The 21,438-nt window shown below is 46.4% G+C and overlaps 1 protein-coding gene across 4 annotated transcripts in view; it reads right to left on the reverse strand.

Annotated features, from left to right (window-relative positions):
• KDM1B (lysine demethylase 1B) overlaps nt 1-21,438 on the reverse strand; it is a 725,553-nt gene that overhangs the window by 454,628 nt on the left and 249,487 nt on the right. For all 4 annotated transcript variants that reach the window (XM_086965107.1, XM_086965106.1, XM_086965105.1 and 1 more), the window contains one exon: nt 16,213-16,391. In XM_086965107.1, coding sequence (XP_086821233.1) covers nt 16,213-16,391 — 179 coding nt within the window. The remainder of the gene's footprint in view (nt 1-16,212; nt 16,392-21,438) is intronic.

Consider the following 21,438-nt stretch of genomic DNA (forward strand, 5'->3'; position numbering starts at 1 on the left):
AGGCGGGTGAGTCAGTGAGGAATCCACAGGCAGATACTGTATCTACCAGAAAAAGCGTTACCGAAGGTAAGCAACTAGTTCTTCTGATAGATACATCTGCCAGTGGATTCCTCACCTTGTGAATAGAGTCGCACAGCAGTCCCCACTCCCGGAGGAGGGTGTCCACTCTCCTATACCAGGAAATCTTGGAGGACAGAGCGCGCAAAGTTGCCGTCCCTCCTCACCTCGGTATCTAAGCAGTAATGCTTTGCGATAGTGTGGAGGGAGGCCCAAGTCGCGGCTCTGCAAATATCCTCAACAGGTACACCTCTAGATAAAGCAGAATTTGCTCTAGTAGAGTGAGCTCTTATACCCTCAGGAGGGTCCTTACCTGCCAGGGAGTAGCAGATCTTGATGCATAAAATTATCCATCTTGAAAGAGTGCGCTTGTGCCCCGATCTTCCCTTCTTGCAGCCAGCAAATCCAACAAACAGCTGGTCATCCAACCTGAACTCCTTTGTTCTGTCCAGGTAGAAACTCACCGCCCACTTAGGGTCCAAGCGATGAAGCCTCTCCTCCTCCTTGGAAGGGTGGGGGGAGGATAGAAGGTAGGAAGGGTAACAGACTGCCCCAGATGGAAAAGAGTTACCACCTTAGGCAGAAAATCAGCCCTGGTCCTGAGAACCATTCTATCAGCATGAATGGTCAAGAATGGGGGCTTACAGCGAAGAGCTTGAAGCTCACTAACCCTCCTTGCCTAGGTAATTGCGACCAGGAAGACCGTCTTGAAAGACAAAAGTCTCAAGGGACATGAGTGAAAAGGTTCAAAAGGAGAACCCATCACGAATGTAAGAACAAGGTTCAAGTCCCATTGAGGTACAATAAAAGGTGTAGGAGGAAATTTATTAGTAAGGCCCTTAATGAAACGTAAAACAATCGGAGATTTAAACAAAGAGGGCTTGTCAGGCAAACAAAGAAAAGCCGATAGGGCCGACAAATAACCTTTGATAGTTGCCACGGCAAAACCCTGCTGGGCCAAGGAAAGTGCAAACTGGAGAATACTGGATAAGCAAGCCCTTAAAAGGTCAATGGACCTCTCCCCACGCCAAGCAACACATTTAGACCACCTATAAGAATAGATGGACTTGGTGGAATCACGCCTGGCTGATAAGATGACATCCACCACATCGTGAGGGAGAGAAAATGAACTCAGGTTGCCCCGTTCAATCTCCAGGCATGAAGGTGTAAGGTCTGGAGGTGGGGGTTAGAACCTGCCCCTCCATCTGGGAGAGGAGGTCTGCCCTGTGAGGGAGACGAAGCGGCGAGGACGAGGAGAGGTGGAGAAGATCTGTGTACCACACCCTTCTTGGCCAATCCAGGGCGATCAATATAACTTGGGCCCGGTCTTGGCGAATTTTCCTCAGAACCCGAGGAATCAAGGGTATGGGAGGAAACGCATAAAGGAGTTGCTAGTCCCAACTCAACTGAAACGCGCCTCCCAGAGCTCCTTGCATCGGAAACTGGAGACTGCAGAATGACGGGCAGTGAGCATTCTCGTGAGTGGCAAATAGGTTCACCTGAGGAGTCCCCACGTCCGAAAGACGTGACGAACCACCTCCGGGTGAAGCCTCCACTCGTGGTCGGCCGAGAACTGCCGACAGACTGTCTGCACGTACGTTCAGAACCACTGCCAGATTTTATTTATTTTTTATTTATTTAACTTATATAGCGCAACAGCTACCCAACAAAGGGTTTCCCGGCACTAATGATTCAGTAGTACAGGACAAGGCATTTTCAGGTGTTGAATAGCCAGGTTTTTAAGGCTTTCCTGAATTTCATATAGCTCACCTCAGTACGTAACTACCCTTCGAGGCTGCGACCGGGAGGTATGGAGACATGAAGATCGTTCAAGGTGAATATTGACATCACCGCCAATGGATGTGAATTTTGGCATCCAAATCTCGTATCAACTCCTTATACAGCATTCGCAGAGAAATTTACTCTTCTATCTCTAAAAAACAAGGATCCCTTCTATTTTACCTTCTGAAGACTAAGACTGTGTCCTACTGTTAAAACTTTGGAATACATAATCCCTGACGTAAATCTGATAATCATTCGCCCTGAAGAAGTCCTTCGGACGAAACGCGTTGGCTACTTATGTGTGAAGATTTGGAATAAAAACAAGAAAAGAGAAATTCCATGGCTTATTGATATTTTTATTACTGTTACTAAATACTGTGTGGTGTGCTGTACCATTGTGGTGAATTGTATATAGTGCCTTGGCACTGACTTTGGAGGCCTAGGGGTATGTGGCCTCTGGTTTCTGGCACCCATAAATAAAACTAGACCAAGATATAGAGAATAGAGTGCAGTCAAGTGTCTTACCCTGTACCCCTTTCTTAGCATCTCTAAACGTAATGCGTGTGGCATAGCATTCCAAAGTGAGGGTCCAAGAAATGCAAAGGATTTACCACCCATGCGTGATAATTTTATTTTAGGGATAACAAAATGATTGGCTGTTGCAGATCTAAGAGTCCGAGAGGGATGATAGGGGCGGACTAGTTTTTGTAGATATTTGGGGGCTTTTTTAGTGGAGATCTTATGCATAAAGCACAGGGATTTACATTTGATCCGGTTCTCTATTCTCAACCAATGTAGCTCCTGGATATATTTGGAGGTGGATGAGGAAATAGGGATTTTCCATAACAGTCTCGCCGCTGCGTTTTGCACTGTTTGTAATCTGCGGATCGTTGCCTTTTTTGCCCCCAAATATAACACATTGCTGTAATCAAGCCTGGATGTTATTAAGGCATTGATGACCGTTTTCTTAGTGTGTTCGGGTAGCATCCAGCAGATCTTTTTAAGCCATTTTAATATTGCAAAGCAAGTGGCCGATGTCTTCACAGCTTGCTGATGCATATTCAACGAGTCATCGACAATGACACCTAAATTTCGGGCCTGCGTAGTTGGATTCGGGGGAGTACCCATTTCGGATGGCGAATGTTGGGGTCCCCAAAGTTCTTTATTTTTTCCCAGGACAATTAACTCGGTCTTATAACCATTCAGTTTGAGAAAGTTTTCTTGCATCCACCCTGCAATCTTTCCCAATCCTAGTTTTAAGGTAGAAGGATTATCACTTTCCGCAGAGGAAAGAGAGAAGAGAAGCTGAGAGTCGTCAGCATAGGAAAACATTTGCAATCCAGTCTCTTCTACTACTTTAGCGAGCGGGCTCATGTATAAGTTAAAGAGTAGCGGGCTCAAAATCGAGCCCTGCGGTACTCCGTGTTTGAAAGTCAGGTTGTCTGAACAGGCAGATTGAGAGAAGACTTGAAAAGTACGATTTTCTAACAATGATTTAATCCAGTTAATGGCTGCACCACGAATGCCTATAGAGTGGAGTGTCCGCATAAGTACCGCATGTGACACCGTGTTAAATGCGGCACTGAGGTCAAGAAGCACAAGTGCCACCGTTTCTCCTCAATCTATCAAGGCTCCGATGCTCTCTGTTACACCTAGCAAGGTAGTCTCAGTAGAGAAGCCTGAGCGAAAGCCTGATTGATGGGAGGGCAGCAAGTCGTGTGTAGTTATAAATTCCGTGAGGGACCGGTGAACGTGTTTCTCCAGAATCTTTGCAAAAATGGGCAGGAGGGAAGTTGGCCGGAAATTGGAGGGCAGGTTTGGGTCAGCATCAGCTTTCTTTAACATTGCATGTTTCCATTCATCTGGCACATGTTCTTCCTGAAGGGATGCATTTAGAAGGTCGGTGATAATGGTCATAGCTCCCCTGTTAAGTTGTTTTAAGACGGAGCATGGCAAAGGGTCTCTAGGCGAAACCGATTTGATCGTATTGAGTAGATCAACGACGATATCGATGTTAAGCATAGGCCAGTTTTCTAATGTGACGATGGGAATGTCACAGACACTAGGGCCTAGTGTGTCAATATGATTGCTCAGTCTATCAGGAAAGGTAATAGGAACATCCATGTTTGCCTTATTTTGTTCATTTTGTGCTTGTTCAATGCCCTGATATATTTTATCCACTTTATTTACAAAAAAAATAGCTAGTTGGTCACACTGTATTTTATTGAGGTCTGGAGGGGTTTGTGAGGTATTTGAGGCAGCCAGCTCTTTCACTATTTTAAAAAGTGTTTTAGATTGATTTAGGGCCTCTGTGATTTTGGTACATACAAATTCAGCTTTAGCTTTACTACACATCGTTTGATAGTATGTTAATTTTATTTTATATTCTTTCTTAGCTTCTAAAGAATAAGTTTTCCTCCACTGACGCTCAGCATTTTTACATCTGTTTTTTTCTTGCTTTAATATCTCGTTAAACCACGGAGCAGGGGGGCGATGATTGTTACCTTTTAACTTCGTTTTAGGCAAACATGAATCAATGGCTGTCATGAGCCATTTTTGGACTGGACAGGGATTTACATTTGATCCGGTTCTCTATTCTCAACCAATGTAGCTCCTGGATATATTTGGAGGTGGATGAGGAAATAGGGATTTTCCATAACAGTCTCGCCGCTGCGTTTTGCACTGTTTGTCATCTGCGGATCGTTGCCTTTTTTGCCCCCAAATATAACACATTGCCGTAATCAAGCCTGGATGTTATTAAGGCATTGATGACCGTTTTCTTAGTGTGTTCGGGTAGCATCCAGCAGATCTTTTTAAGCCATTTTAATATTGCAAAGCAAGTGGCCGATGTCTTCACAGCTTGCTGATGCATATTCAACGAGTCATCGACAATGACACCTAAATTTCGGGCCTGCGTAGTTGGAATCGGGGGAGTACCCATTTCGGATGGCGAATGTTGGGGTCCCCAAAGTTCTTTATTTTTTCCCAGGACAATTAACTCGGTCTTATCACCGTTCAGTTTGAGAAAGTTTTCTTGCATCCACCCTGCAATCTTTCCCAATCCTAGTTTTAAGGTAGAAGGATTATCACTTTCCGCAGAGGAAAGAGAGAAGAGAAGCTGAGAGTCGTCAGCATAGGAAAACATTTGCAATCCAGTCTCTTCTACTACTTTAGCGAGCGGGCTCATGTATAAGTTAAAGAGTAGCGGGCTCAAAATCGAGCCCTGCGGTACTCCGTGTTTGAAAGTCAGGTTGTCTGAACAGGCAGATTGAGAGAAGACTTGAAAAGTACGATTTTCTAACAATGATTTAATCCAGTTAATGGCTGCACCACGAATGCCTATAGAGTGGAGTGTCCGCATAAGTACCGCATGTGACACCGTGTTAAATGCGGCACTGAGGTCAAGAAGCACAAGTGCCACCGTTTCTCCTCAATCTATCAAGGCTCGGATGCTCTCTGTTACACCTAGCAAGGTAGTCTCAGTAAAGAAGCCTGAGCGAAAGCCTGATTGATGGGAGGGCAGCAAGTCGTGTGTAGTTATAAATTCCGTGAGGGACCGGTGAACGTGTTTCTCCAGAATCTTTGCAAAAATGGGCAGGAGGGAAGTTGGCCGGAAATTGGAGGGCAGGTTTGGGTCAGCATCAGCTTTCTTTAACATTGCATGTTTCCATTCATCTGGCACATGTTCTTCCTGAAGGGATGCATTTAGAAGGTCGGTGATAATGGTCATAGCTCCCCTATTAAGTTGTTTTAAGACGGAGCATGGCAAAGGGTCTCTAGGCGAAACCGATTTGATCGTATTGAGTAGATCAACGACGATATCGATGTTAAGCATAGGCCAGTTTTCTAATGTGACGATGGGAATGTCACAGACACTAGGGCCTAGTGTGTCAATATGATTGCTCAGTCTATCAGGAAAGGTAATAGGAACATCCATGTTTGCCTTATTTTGTTCATTTTGTGCTTGTTCAATGCCCTGATATATTTTATCCACTTTATTTACAAAGAAAGTAGCTAGTTGGTCACACTGTATTTTATTGAGGTCTGGCGGGGTTTGTGAGGTATTTGAGCCAGCCAGCTCTTTCACTATTTTAAAAAGTGTTTTAGATTGATTTAGGGCCTCTGTGATTTTGGTACATACAAATTCAGCTTTAGCTTTACTACACATCGTTTGATAGTATGTTAATTTTATTTTATATTCTTTCTTAGCTTCTAAAGAATAAGTTTTCCTCCACTGACGCTCAGCATTTTTACATCTGTTTTTTTCTTGCTTTAATATCTCGTTAAACCACGGAGCAGGGGGGCGATGATTGTTACCTTTTAACTTCGTTTTAGGCAAACATGAATCAATGGCTGTCATGAGCCATTTTTGGACTGATGTCGATAGATTTTGCACCCTTGACTTGGTGCAGGGTATATGATCTTCCAAAAAAGTATTAAGAATGTTAATGTCTAGTTTGTTCTACTTCCTAACAACATGGGTTGGAACCGATGTTTTGTCCTTATTCGACAGTTGTACTTGAAATGAAAATTTGATGGGAAAGTGGTCTGACCAGGGAACGGGCAGGGCAGGGAAGGTGACAATGTCATTCATATTGGAAAAGATGGGATCCAATAAGTGACCGGCAGTGTGTGTAGGTCCAGAGTTTTTCAAAATCAGGTTAAGAGACGCTAGATCAGCTATAAATTCAGTGGCATTGATACAGTCCCCTTTGTCCAAATGCAAGTTCATATCACCAATGATTGTAAAGTTAGCAGTTTTCATTACTAAGGGGCCAATAAGTTCTGACATACTAGTCAACCAGTTTGACGCCGCGCCTGGCGGTCGATAAATAAGCGCTCCTGAAAAGGTGAAGTTTGGGGCAAGTATAAGTTTAAAACTAGCACTGGGCCAGGGACAGACTGATTTGCATATAGCCAGGTTCTGAGCTGGGATGGTGCAGTGAGATAAATAACGGTGATGGATCAAGCCCTGATCTTTGGACTGGGTAAGAGTGGTCTGCTTAATTCAGACACTCTGTTCATCACCACCCCCTTTTCTGAATCGTTTTTGGCCACTATAGGTGTGGCAGGGTATACTCAGACATGAGTCACTTTCTCACTGCACCATCAGGATTCAAGCAAGCCGGGCCGAAGACGGCTGAAATGCCAGAAACCGGTCCCCGGTAGCTTGTCTCCTTTCTGGTGAAGAATTGGCTTGGTAGTTTAGTCTGCCCTGTTCCCATGATGCACTGGGCCAGGGACAGACTGATTTGCATATAGCCAGGTTCTGAGCTGGGATGGTGCAGTGAGATAAATAACGGTGATTGATCAAGCCCTGATCTTTGGACTGGGTAAGAGTGGTCTGCTTAATTCAGACACTCTGTTCATCACCACCCCCTTTTCTGAATCGTAGTAAAGTATGAGCCATGGCCCTAAGGCTGGTCCGAGGCGCGGACGGGCGCAGACGGGCTGACTCTGGCGTGACTCCGGCGCTGAACGAGGCGCGTCCGCAAAACGCGTCCGCTAGCGCGGAGAATTACCGTATCCTTATGTAGGGATGGCTAGAGCGCTGTCAAAGCTGCCGCCTCCCACCCAAATTGTCTGCCGTTGGGAATATTTTCCCTTTGACTCGGTACACAGCCCGAAAATCGTCTGTGACCGTCAAAGTGCGGGGAAAGGGATTAACGAGGGCAGAATACTAAGGTATGTGCAAGTAAATGAAAATAAGATTTAAAATTCGCCGTATAAAATTCCTGTTAACACACGCTCGCATTCAGCAGGTTAACATACAAAATTCAGCAGCAGTCTACCTCCCGGCTTATCGCCTCAGGAGGGGTCCAGTTCAATTAGCCAAATACACGAATCTCGCGTTTGTTTCAAATGGGCTCCTTATGTAGGGATGGCTAGAGCGCTGTCGAAGCTGCCGCCTCCCACCCAAGATGTCTGCCGTTGGGAATATTTTCCCTTAGACTCGGTACACAGCCCTAAAATCGGCTGTGACCGTCAAAGTGCGGGGAAAGGGATTAACGAGGGCAGAATACTAAGGTACGTGCAAGTAAATGAAAATAAGATTTAAAATTCGCCGTATAAAATTCCAGTTAACACACGCTCGCATTCAGCAAGTTAACATACAAAATTCAGCAGCAGTCTACCTCGCAGCTTTGCGCCTCTGAAGGGGTCCAGTTCAATTAGCCAAATACACAAATCCAGATGATTTGCCATCAGACAAATCTGGTGGTCCTTAACCCAGGACCAGAGGCGCAGTGCCTCTCTGCAAAGACATTGCGACCCCACTCCTCCCTGTTTGTTGATATACCACATCGCGGTCAGGTTGTCCGTCAGGACCTGAACTGACAGACCGCGAAGGGAAGGGAGGAAGGCCTTGAGTGCTAAACGTGTGGCCCGCAATTCCAAAAGGTTGATGTAAAGCAACCTTTCCTCTGGAGACCAAAAGACCCTTGACCTCCAGGTCCCCCAGATGAGCTCCCCACCCTAGAGTGGAGGCGTCCGTTATTACTGTGGCCACCGATGGAGGTAGTTGGAAGGGCTTCTCTTGAGACAGATTGCCCTCCACGCTCCACCAAGACAGATCCGCTGCAGTTTCTCTGGAGATCCTCACTGACTCCCCGAGATCTCCGTTGTGCTGATACCACTGCCTGCGGAGGCACCACTGGAGTGCCCTCATGTGCCAGCGTGCATGGTTGACACACAGAATGCAAGAAGCCATCAGACCGAGCAGGCGAAGGACCTTCAGGACTGGAACAACCGTTCCATTGTGAAACAAAGATATCATTTCCTATATGTCGCGAATCCTTTGAGGAGGAAATGCACGACACAGTAGTGTCCAGCACCGCACCTATGAACAGGTTGTGCTGGGAGGGCACCAGGTGAGATTTGGGTACATTTATTGAAAAACCCAACCTATGCAACAACTGAGTTGTCTCCTGCAAATGATGGAGCACCTTCTCCGGCGACTCTGCTTTGATTAGCCAGTCGTCCAGATAGGGGAACACAGGAATCCCCGACCTACTGAGATGTGCTGCCACCACAGCCATCACCTTGGTGAAGACTCGAGGCGCAGAAGTAAGTCCAAACGGAAGGACCACAAACTGGTAGTGTTGCGAACCCACCGAGAAACGGAGATACTTCCTGTGCGACTTCAGAATGAGGATGTGAAAATACGCATCCTGCAAGTCGATCGACACCTTCCAGTCTTCTTCCAGCAGCGCTTGAAGGACCTGCGCAAGGGTGAGCATCTTGAACCTCTCCTGTTTGAGATAGAGGTTCAAAACCCTGAGGTACAGGATTGGACGAAGTCTGCCATCCTTCTTGGGGATCAGGAAATACCGGGAGTAGCATCCCTGACACCTTTCCTGCTCAGGAACCACCTCTATCGCACCCTTTCTGAAAAGTGCCAATACTTCTTCCTGTAAGAGAAGTAGGTGGTCCTTCGAACAATAACCTTGGCAAGGAGGGTAATTGGGAGGAAACTTCTGAAAGGGAAGAGCATACCCATTCTCTACGAGATTGAGAACCCAAAGATCTGATGTAACCGATTCCCAATCTCGTAGAAAATAGGTAAGCCGACCCCCTACAGGACCCGTATGATCCAGAATGGTGGATCTAGGGCTGCTTTGCTGTTGTAGGTGGGGGGTGGGTATTAGAGGAGGAAGTTGAGGAGGAGGAGGCTTGACGACCTCGGGCACGACCCCTTTGTTTACCTCTGTAGGACTTGTACAAAGGATTCTGCTGTTGTTGCTGCTATTGGCTCTGCCTATAGGCACGAAAAGTAGGCCTTCCAAAACCCCTGAATTTCTTGGTGGAAGAGCCTCTTGCTTGTAAGCCCAAAGACCTTGCAGTCGCCCTGCTATCTTTAAACCTTTCTAGGGCAGTGTAGGAAGGTACCTCCTGACTATGGTTGCCCCCAACTTTTTGCCCTGTGTTTTAGCTGGTTTTTGACATAGTTGACCTGGGGCCCTGCCAATCAGGACCCCAGGCCTACTGCTCTCTATCTAAAATGGATTCCATGTACCTTAGGTACATTTCCAATTGGGACTGGGCCACCTTATCAGACCCTGTAACTCAGGGCATAGGTGTACCCAGGGCCTACCAGGGGCTGAAGCATGTATTATGCCACCCCTGGATGGCCATCTAAATCTGACACAACTGGCTGCATGACAGCTGGGGCAAAGTCGTGTAATCACCCTTTGCTGTAGATATAGTATACCTATATCTAACCCTAAAAATGGACACACAGATTCCTATCAGTCACTCCTATGGCAGGCCTTAACAATCCTGAAGGCAGAGTGCATGGAATCGTGTGAAATGGTGCTCTGGCATGAGCTGAGCCCGTTTGCAGCTTGCGGAACCAAGTCCTAATAGCTGTTCCATGATAACGCATACCATATACTCTTAAGTGCATTATAATCCTCGCGGTTAAATGCTATCTTTGGTATTGCTTTATCAAAACATGTCGAGTAAGGTGTCATACGAATTGGAATACTAACCCCTCGCCAATTCTGGCGACGGGGTTAGCATTCCACCCTTCTAGAGGGACACGACATGTATGTAACTGTGAACCCCGGTTAAAGTTAAACGAAGCCTCAGCTCCACAAAATGGATGCTGCCACCACAGACACGAGTCTGACCTTCTGCTGCTGGGAGTCCTTCCAGCGAGGAGAGCTTGGACAAAGGGTTTCCTGTCCGGGGCGGTGCTAGCACCATCCCAGACAGGGTTTTGTGTATCCTGGGTAGGCAGGGCTTTACAGGAAGGTGACTGCTGAGTGGCACCCCGGTGCTCACTACGCATAGGCCGGTCAGAACCAGTTCCAGGGGCACACCAGCCCCTGACCTGGGGAAAGTCTGGCATGGGAGAGGGGTGTAACCACCCCCCTCCTAGTCCCACCCATAGGCAGGACCTAGTCACCGGGTCAGCCCCTTTTCTTAGTATACAGATAGGAGCGGGCCCCCTGTTCAAATTAGATCATCTTTGGAATCAAGACACGACTTTCTGCGAAAGGACATCAAGATTTCTTCTTCAAGATTCTCCCTTGTGACTAAGGAGTAGTCACCCTGCATCCGCAGGCACCATCTAAAGAACACTGCGGTCTGCTGCAAGTCCTTCCTCAGGAATCCGACGACACAGCTCGACGAGACCCGGCTTCCCTGGCACCTCTGACCTCTACTCACCTCTACAGCCAAGCTGAGAACCGTGAGTGCGACGAGACCTCGAGGGACCGACGATCGCCAAGACTGCACGACTTCTTTACAGCACGCCCGCCGAGTGCTCCACTGGTGAGTGCTTTGGGGTCCGAGAAGCCCCGACCCTGAGCAGCTCCAGCACCGAAGATCAGCCTCCCAGCATCTCCACGATCTGCGTGGGGCCCTTCTGCTTTTTGCTGCTCACCGCGTTGTTTGGCTACTAGCCGGCTGGCTTGTGGCCTTCTTAACGACGCCCGACGACATCACTGCTGCTGGTCTGGTTGCTCCAGACTGGCCCTTGCTCCCTTCCAAAAGAGGAGCACCCCGGACCCTCCTGGTCCACTCCAGACGCCATTTTAGGTCCACTGCATGGGCTTGAATTAGCCAAGGCTTTGTTGCCCAATCCTGGGTCCAGCGACGCCGACAGCTTCATCCATCGTGGGACAGCTCGCTCCTCCATCCTGGTCGCCGACAACGCCTCCTGGTCCGTGAGATCTGCAGAGCACAGCGTCGCCCACCCACCTAGTCGAGGTGACTACCATCCGGTGCCCTCCTGGTGCCACCTGACTACTGGCTAGTAGTCACGAACTTGGTCCCCTCTGCTTTCAGGTGTCATCTCTCTTCAAGATCCAGGCTTGGATCACTTCGAACTCTCTTCACTGGTCGCCTGCCAGCATCTTCCTTCCAGGCTCCTGGTCCGTCTACGAGGATTCCTGACGTCTTTTGAGACCTATGCAGCTGCAGCCCCAGGGCTAGGTAACTTCGGCATTTCGGTGCCCCAGCATAGCCTCACTATCCAAGGGTCAGAATCCACTTTCGTTTTCCTCCTACCAGGTCGGGTTCGCCCGAGAACACTAACTTTGTCTTTACTAGCTACCATAGACTTTGTCCCGCATCACGCGTGAGAGTGCACACTCTGCACCCGAGTCCCCTGGGTCTCCTAGAAGTAATCTAACGATTCTATAGTCAAGTCCTAGCGATTCCAAAGCCTATTAGTACTGTACTTACCTGCTAGTAATTTCGCATTCCACTTTCTGAGTATATGGTTTTCCGTGCCCCTCGGGCATTTGTATATACTGTGCTAACTTAAGTATTTTCGTAAGAGTTTTGTGTTGTGCTTAGTACCCTGTCCTCATAAAGAGTACAGGGCTGTTGTGATTTTAATAAATACACTGTTTATTTTCATAACACTTGTGTGGTGTCCTTTCACTGGGTGTTCAAGGGGTATATGTGTGGTATAACAGCTGGCTTAACACGCCCTCTCGAGTCTTTAGCCTTAGACTGCTCGTATCCATGCTACTAGGATAGCTGGTCTATAAGGTTGACTTACAACCAATCATCAATAAGGGTTGCTGGACTGATACATAGTGTTCACTAGAATAGTGAGCACTGCATATCAGGCCACCTTCTCACAGGCAGCATCAACCTTTTTCCCAAAAAGGCCTGTGCCAACAAAAGGCACATCCATTAGAGCAGCCTGGACATCAGATGAAAATTCAGACTATTTTAACCAAGCGGCCCTCCTAGTGGCGACTGATGAACCCATTATTCTAGCCACAGAGTCCGCCGTGTCCATGCCACACTGAATCACCTGGCGAGCTGCAGCCTGCGTGTCAGATACAACCTCATTGAAATTCTTCATGTCCTTCTCCGGAAGCTTAGATGACAACTGCTTAACCGAGTCCATCAAAGCGTGCACATATCTGCCCAGCAGACAAGTAGCATTCGTAGATTTCAAGGCCATGCTACTTGACGAGAAATTTTTTGGGGCATTCTGATCCAATTTTTTCGAGTCCTTATCCCCTGGAACTTGGGGGAAAACACCAGCCGACTTCTTAGAACAAGCCACCTGAACAACCAGACTTTCTGGCGAAGGATGGGAGGTTAAGAACTCATGATCACCAGGTCGCACCCTATAGAGTCTTGCCACAGTCCTAGACACCGCAGGAGCAGACAAGGGCTTTTTCCAGACTTCCATTATTGGTTCAGTAAGAGCCTCAGTGAAGGGGAGAGTCGGCTCAACAACAGAAGAAGGTGAATGTAGAACCTCAGTCAAGATGTTAGACTTAAACTCCACAGAAGGCAAAGTCAAGTTCAGCAGATCTGCAGCCTTTTTAATCACAACGTGGTATGGAGCCACATCCTTAGAGGGTGCATTAGAAACTGCAGGCAATCCCTACTCTGGTGAAAATTCCAAACCACTTGCACTATGCAGATCCTCAAAATAATCATCCTGATCCTGAAGTGCTCCTTCCTCTACTTCTGGATACTCATACTCCTTCTCTTCCAAGAGACGCTATGCTCTACGCCTCGACCACTCCAACCGAACCGAAGTCGTCGGATCCGGTAGCGACTCCGACGGAGCCGGGGCCGGGGCCGGTGTTGAGTTAGGAGCTGGAGCAGCCTTAGGATGGGAAGCTGGAACAGGCGTTGAATCCCGAATCCGATCCAGAGGTCGCTCCGGAGCCGGCGAAGCCGTGCGCGGAGTCGATGACCTCGGCGGTGCCGAACCAAGCCATGGTGGATATGGCGTCGGTAAAAACGGCATAAAAGGGGCCGGGGCGTATGCTTGTGGGACGCCCAAGTTATAAGACAATGGACCCATGGGACCAGCCGGTGCACCAGCGGGGTACATTGCCCTGGCATACACGCCATACATTGCAATTAGGAAATGCGAGGGGTCCTGTCCAGGACCAGGAAATGGAGGGTACGAACCCACTGGCTGCCCAAGAGGAGGCTGCAGCGAAACCGTTCCTTCATGACCCTCCTGATCTTCGGGGTGATGCACCAGAGTCGTCAGAGCCTGAGTATCTTCATCGTCTTCTTCCTCATGTGCTGAAGACTGACACGGATCCAGAGTCGGATCCGGACCCGGATCCGGATATGGCCCTCGAGACTGAAAGGGCGAGGCCTCACCTTCAGGCTCACGAAATGGTGATGGAGACATGAAGTCCTTATGATGCCTACGAGATGAAGACCTCTTCTTTGAATCCGACTCCCTGCCGGAATGATGCCTCGAACTATGCTTCTTCCTCTTATGTTTTTTCTTCGAGGATCCCGAAGCAGGCCCCGAAGCCGACTTCGACGCCGACTCCGACCGGGACCTCGATCTCGTCTTCGACCTCTATTTCAGCTTCGGCTTCGACCTCGAGCGTCTGGATCTTGACCTCGAAGGCCTCTTGGCATCCTTTCCCTTTACCTTGGCCAGAAGGAGTTTAGCCTCTCGTTCTCGCAGAGCCTTCGGGTTCATCTTAGAACAGGAACGACAGCCTCCGACGTCGTGGTCCGAGCCCAAACACCACAAGCAATCATCATGCGGATCGGTTATGGACATCATACTGGCACACGATCCGCACTGCTTAAACCCTGTCTTCTTCGACGACATCTTCGGCGAAAGACAGTGGCTCGAGAAGATACAATAACACAGAAATAGCAACAAAGTTACTATCTATAACACTAGAGATCCCAAAAAACCGTTAGCGTCGACGGTGCGGAAAAAAGGGAACTGATGTCATCACGTTGATGTAGGCCTAATAAGGAGTCGGTGACGTCAGCCGGAGTCGCGCGCGATGCCGTGCTCCTGTGACGTCGTCCACGCCGGCGTGCTACAAAAGAGTTTTCCGAACGTTGCTGACGAAGGGGGATATTCACAAGGTGAGGAATCCACTGGCAGATGTATCTATCAGAACACCAAATACATGCCTTTTGAAGTTACTATGAACAATTTATTGTGGATTGTAAAATAAGAAAGTAAAGAACTCCTCCAATATTCATGTTATTCTTAATGAAACATCAACGAAAGTAATCTTACACTAGAGGCATGGATATATAACAGTGACCCTTGCAATAAGAATATAGAGTCTTTGACGGTTTTTTAAATATGTGAATGTGTGAACAAATGGAAGAAAGAGTATTATGTGGAATGTCTGACAGAGGATATGTTAGTGTGTTTTTATAATTTTGTATTCATGTGACCTGCTCTACAATTTATCGGATTTTTTTTAAAATTGTAACACAAAGCGTGTTAATGGAATAATATAATTTTGTTATGTGAAATATGCAATAATGAAACACTGTTCAACATTTACATGGCCCCGCTCGCACGCGTCGCCCGACAGCACGACCTCAACATAATCTCCTACGCGGACGACACTCAACTGATCCTCTCCCTCACCAAGGATCCCATCACCACCAAAGCCAAACTCCACGAAGGAATGAAGGCCGTCGCCGACTGGATGAAGATCAGCCATCTGAAGCTGAATTCGGACAGGACGGAGGTCCTCATCCTCAGCTCCAACCCTTCAGCCTGGGACGACTCTTGGTGACCGATGGCACTGGGGGCAGCCCCGACACCCACTGACCACGCACGCAACCTGGGACTCATCCTCGACTCAACGCTCTCAATGACCAAGCAAGTTGACGCCGTCTACACTTCCTGCTTCAACATCCTCCACATGCTCCGCAATATCTACAGATACGAGAAAGACAGTTACCCAGGCCCTCATCAGCAGCAGACTCGACAACGGAAACTGCCTCTACACTGGAGCCCTGACCAAGCTTATCAAACGACTACAACGCATCCAAAACGCCTCGGCACGACTGATCCTCGACGTACCACGACACAGCCACATCACCCCTCACTTGAGAAAGCTGCACTGGCTCCCCGTCAAGAAGAGGATATCCTTCAAGCTCCTCATCCACGCAAACAAAGCACTCCAAAAGACCGGCCCAGCCTACCTCAACAGACGGCTTTCCTTCTACATCCCCAAACACCAGCTACGCTCCGCCGACCTCTCACTCGCCACCGTCAAGCGCATCCGAAGAACCACCACCGGCGGGAGATCCTTCTCCCACATTGCCGCCAATACATGGAACACCCTCCCACTGAGCCTACGACAGACCCAAGACCTGCTGACTTTCAGGAGGATACTCAAGTCCTGGCTGTTCGATCAGTAGCGCCCCCCCCCCCCCGCCCCCCGCCCTCATCCCCAGCGCCTTGAGAACCTCGCGGGTATGTAGTGCGCTTTCCAAATGATTGATTGATTGAAGCTAATAAATATGTTGCTGAAGAGATTTCGATGTGAGGAAGGGGTTAATTTTGTAAATTACTTTTAGTAACAGAGAAACAAGGGCTAATTTCAAACATAGTTCAGTATCTGACTTTCAACATTACACTGCTGTCTTGCTTACCTTGCAGTTTAAGTGCCACATTGCTAAAATGAGATTTCTGAGAGCCAAGTACATGGTAGGGTCTCGTGAATATTCTGGGAACTCATAGAGCTCATCCAGTTCCATAACATCCGGTCTGACACACAGAGCTTTCCCACATTCATTAGGTTGGTAGAAGGGCTGGAAGTTCGGATTCATCCCTGCAGTAAAAACAGACAATGTCATTCAAATCTTACTTAGTTTAGCAACCACTTTACTCAAAATGACACTGTTTACATCTGCTTCCATTAGAGAGGAAATACCAATAAAACAGAGGAGATGCAATGCAACTGTTGCCACTACATATCCAATTATGAATCCCTAACAAAAGCTACAGATGTTGTGTAGTTAATTCATAGGACCCGAGCATTGTTCGGACAACATAAACTACGGGATTGGTGTCGAGACTGATTACGCACAACCTGCAGGATATGTCAGCCTATAGACCAGCTAGCTCACCGTGCCACCATAAGTCCCCCTAACCTACGAGGGAGCGAATGGTTTCTGGCAACCACTGAACATGACAATTCTGACCCCCTCAGGAATAGTGGAAACAGTACAGAACCTTTCCCTCGGACACTCGTGTTTACTTATTCTTAGAGAAATATACAGAAAATACACAGTGGGACGTTTTCAATTATATTTATAGAACCAACTTTATTCTTGCATAAAATATGTGTGCTGCAATGATTAGTAGACAGAAACATATGAACAGTGATTACAAGCAGCAAGAGCATAAATAGTAGATATAGTTCTACCATGGTGCTAAACAATTGTATATATGCAGGCATATAAACAAGGCAGTAATCTAGCGTACTCCTACTATGCGAACCCTACTCTAAGTGTACCTAGAGTATGTGTAAGTGTAGAGCCAAGAATCCCCCCCAAGGGACGAGCCGACCCAGTTACCTGATGGATATAGTTAAGGACCCCGTCTTGGTCATAAACTGGACACCCCTCACGAGATGTCAGGTTGCTGTGTGGTGATTTCTCACCATGCAAGGACCCTCAGTATCAGCTGAAGAACCTCCTCAAATAAACTATTGGGATGCCCATCTTTTATAATAATAGCAGCCTTGCGATGTACGCATAGATTAGTGATGTTATAAAAATGCAGATAGTCCTGTCGCACCGTGGATGAAGATAGTGATGACATTTCTATATAGTTGGAAACAAGACCTTGTACATAATGTTTAGGGTGTTGTGATAATGTTGTGCGACGCTAGATGAAAAAACAAGTTTAGTTTCAGAGAAACAAATCCAACATTGTCGTGTGTGCAAATATGTGCAAACGGTCACAGCTGGAAATGTTATTTGTGAGGACAATGTAAGAAATGAGCTGCTTCGCTACATGGGCCTAATTCGGAAATATAACACCCACTCCTCATACTAAGAAAAAGCTATCTAAAAAGCTGGCAGACAATTTTAAAAACATTCAAAAAAACTACTTTTAACCCCTTCCACACTGATGACGAGCTGGGCTCGTCATGGTGTAGCCTCCTCGCACGCTGATGACGAGCCCAGCTCGTCATGTAACATGGGTTTTTTAAAATCTCAGCATACGTGCTGAATTCAAATAGCGCGCATGAGGTTAAAAGTATCTACAAGCAGGCTTCCCAATAAAATATACATTTAAAGTATTAAAAGTCATTATATTATTTGGGATCTCAAGCACTCAGAAAGCCATGGTGCCTAGAAAAGGCAGCTTTAGTACATTTTGTTTTAAAATGAGGCCAAATTGTTCACACACGGAAAAGGCTAATTGTTTACATGCTCAGAGTGTAAGACACAACATTGCTGTTGCCCACATCCGCAGATGTTCCCAGAGGGGCACCTCATAGCATGTTAATGGAGCAAAGGTGATTCCATCCAGTTGCCACAGCGGCTGCTCAGGGAGGTGTTGTATGCTGTCTTCATTGAGAGTTGAAATGGGATGTTTATTGAAGAGCAGAAATAATAAAATCAGTATTACCTCCACAAGTAGCAGGACAAGTGGGAGCCCTCCAAAAAGGCTTCCCAACAGGGAGTGTCTGAAAGATGATATAAATCAGAATATGCTAACCAAATCAGAACCGATATATTATAAAAAGTGCACTATTCATTTAGTACCAGATATGCTATAGATACGATGGACCATTTCCCCAAAATGAAGCAGGAAGTTAGTGTGGAGTAGTGTCCGCATCTCAGAAGAAGACCTTGCAACCTGAAGATCAAACGTCTCTTTGGCTGAAGTTAAGGCCACAACCTTCTGTAAAAGTATGGCTTTCGGTTTGCTTAGGGAGTCAAATTTTCTGCTGGAAACATTTATCGAAGGCCATAGCACTGCCTCTCTAACTGTGCGGGCAGGTGGAAACAGTACTTGTGTACAACAATGGACTATGGAATTAACCGTCACTAGATAAGCGATGCCTGGTTCGATTTCGCAGCAACCTTGATCATTCAGCATCAAATGGCTCCCATTTGAGAGCAGCCTGAACACAGGATTAATTACAGCAGCTGGGGATCCCTTCAGATCACAACACAAGTTAGCCATTAAAGCATTGCATGCTCCATTGAGAGAAATGTCCTTGCAAACCAATGAACCGCTTCGAGTATCTTCACAGTCAGAGCCACTAGGAAAAAAGTCTTGTGTCCCCATTCTTGCAACCAAATCTGAACGGTAAATCCCAATACTTGTGCACAGATCCTTCCCCTAGCACTTCATATCTGCCTACCTTTTGGTATTAGAGACAATATTGTAATTGAAAGGTTGTGACCAGTAGGGTGATGTAATCATGGGTTATCCAGTCAGTGGATGGTGTTTCAGCCACGGTTTAAAGTAATTGGTCTAATTTTTAAATGTGCAACATGGTTTATTTCGCATCTCTTTGCGCCATTGTTATCGGTCTGTCTGTTAGATCGTATGCTGAAAACAGACTTGTACGGTTGAAGTAACACCATGGCACATGGCCAGAATGTAATGTCTGTAACACACAGCTCAGTATTACTATTGACCGTAAGTGCAACTGTCCATGTTGCAATATATACATGTTTTGCTGTATTATGTCAATTGCGGAAGATATTATGTTGCCCAGTGAATTCTGATTGATAAAGTGGTCATACCATTGTCAACCATAGCCAAAGACTTTTATAAATTAACCTTATCAATTTCATGCAACTCAGCCGCTTCCTGTTGCAAAATCTTCCGCAGCTTATTATATATTCTACACAAAAATAGTTTTTGACGTAGGTTCCGGGGACCTAGTAAAAATACCTGAGATCCATGTCATCAGAAAGAAAGGACAAGTGTTTTTTCACCTGGGACAGTGTTGTTTATTAGTCAATCTAGCCATACCTTCCCAAAACTATATGACGTCACCACCCCCTAGTGTTCTGTCTGTGCAATACTTTTATCAGGGCTATTGATAATAAACCCTTCGGTGTTACCCATGAACCTAGACAGACACCTGTTTGTGTCTACAGGCCAAACCAACTAACCCTTCGAATTGGGGTCCGAAGACCTGAAAGAACCATTACGCATCATGGTGTCTAGTGTATCTCACTAAAGTGTGTAAAGTGCTACCAATTCTCAAAACGTGAGAATTCAGGCAAATGAGGGTTGTTCAAATCCTTTGTTTTTGCTATACCTAGACATGAAGTTTGCTGCACTGTCTTCTTCAGGTAAATCATTTGGTGTGGTATGAGGCGTGCTCTAAATAAGGCTTCCTTCCCCTGAACCTGCCCATCTTTTGTCCCCAGATAGACTTTGTCTATTGTGTCTTTCCAAAAGTCGAAACGCTGTGTAGACAGTTGGGAAATAAAGGAAGCAGAGTATATTAGCTTGGTATTTGTTAGCATATTTTTCTTTGCAGGTGCAAACCTATAGTAATACGAGGCTGGATCTGATGTTTCAAAACCCGAAAACATAAGCAAACTTTTGTGCAAAAGTCTTTGAACTACCTTTCAGCGGTGTTAGGCAGTGTTCTCATTATGTGTAATAATAAACAGCACGTGAGATACTAGCTTTAGGTAAAAAAATGGTGACCATAATGCTGGTAACAGAATATGTCCCCCAAATTACTTGTACCATCATACAATTCATCATTTGAAAATGCAGCTGATTGTTCTAAATCTAAAAGCAAATCATGCACAGTTTCAATGTCCCAATCATCAGGGAAAGTACTAGAGGTGATAATGTCATTTAAAGAAGTTTGAACAAATAAGGAATTTTCAAAGATTCAGTAGGACCATATGTACCACATGATACCCTGTCCCTTAAAATTCCTTCAGGAACTGGAACTGCTGTAATGTTCACCAGGGACAAGTCTCTTATTTCACGGTGTGATGATGCATGTGGCTTAAGAACCAAGTTCACAAGTTGCACTACATAGCGTTCAGGAAGAAAGCGTCCATTCAGAAGTAGGAAAAAGACATTTACTATATCAATCCAAAGTACCAGGAAAAGTGAACGAATTGTAATCCATAGATGTATCCGGAGAACAATAAAGTAAGTCTTTTCAGACAATGATTCAGGTTCACTTGGATCCAATGAGAAATCGCCATAATGCACGAAGTAGCCTGACGCCGTGCTATTCTTGGCAGCTCAGCAGGTTTTGAAGAACTGGGGGATGACTATCTGTGGCATGTTGACATAGACGTCAATTTTTCGAATTGAAATTTCTGTACTTGTTGACTGTATGGTTGTAGTTGTTTCAATAGGGAGAAGCATAATTTCATTGCCGTTCACAGCTTCTCTTTGGAAAGTGGAGTCTTCAGAGCGTATTAAAGCTTCAATCTGCACTTCCGGTACAGTAGCTAGAGGAGTGCGGCAGCTACCCAGGACCCCACATGGCCTACTGTTGAGAATAAGCCACATAATGTGGCTTAATCAGATAAATTGAGACAAACCTTTTGTCTTGGCAGCCAGGTAAGAGGCAGAAGGACAGTTCTGGTTCCTTCACCAGTTGGGTCAGGTACGGTGCTCTATAGGATGGCCAAAATTCTTTCTTGTCCACAATTTTCTCTCTTATCAGGTCCCCAATCTCAGGGACTCAGGCAGGTCCAGCCATTACAGTTTTCACTTCCCCAGTAGCAGTGCGTTTTATTTGGATGTTGCTTTGTAAAGCTTGGTATTCTTTAAGGTCCTGTAATACAGCCAAAAGAACATTGAGTTCAAATGGGGTTTTAGTCGCCACTGTGCTGACACTATTGAGGTCAGAAACTCACACT

The sequence above is a fragment of the Lissotriton vulgaris genome, chromosome 4_1, assembly GCF_964263255.1.
Source record: "Lissotriton vulgaris chromosome 4_1, aLisVul1.2, whole genome shotgun sequence".
Taxonomy (NCBI): Eukaryota; Metazoa; Chordata; class Amphibia; order Caudata; family Salamandridae; genus Lissotriton; species Lissotriton vulgaris.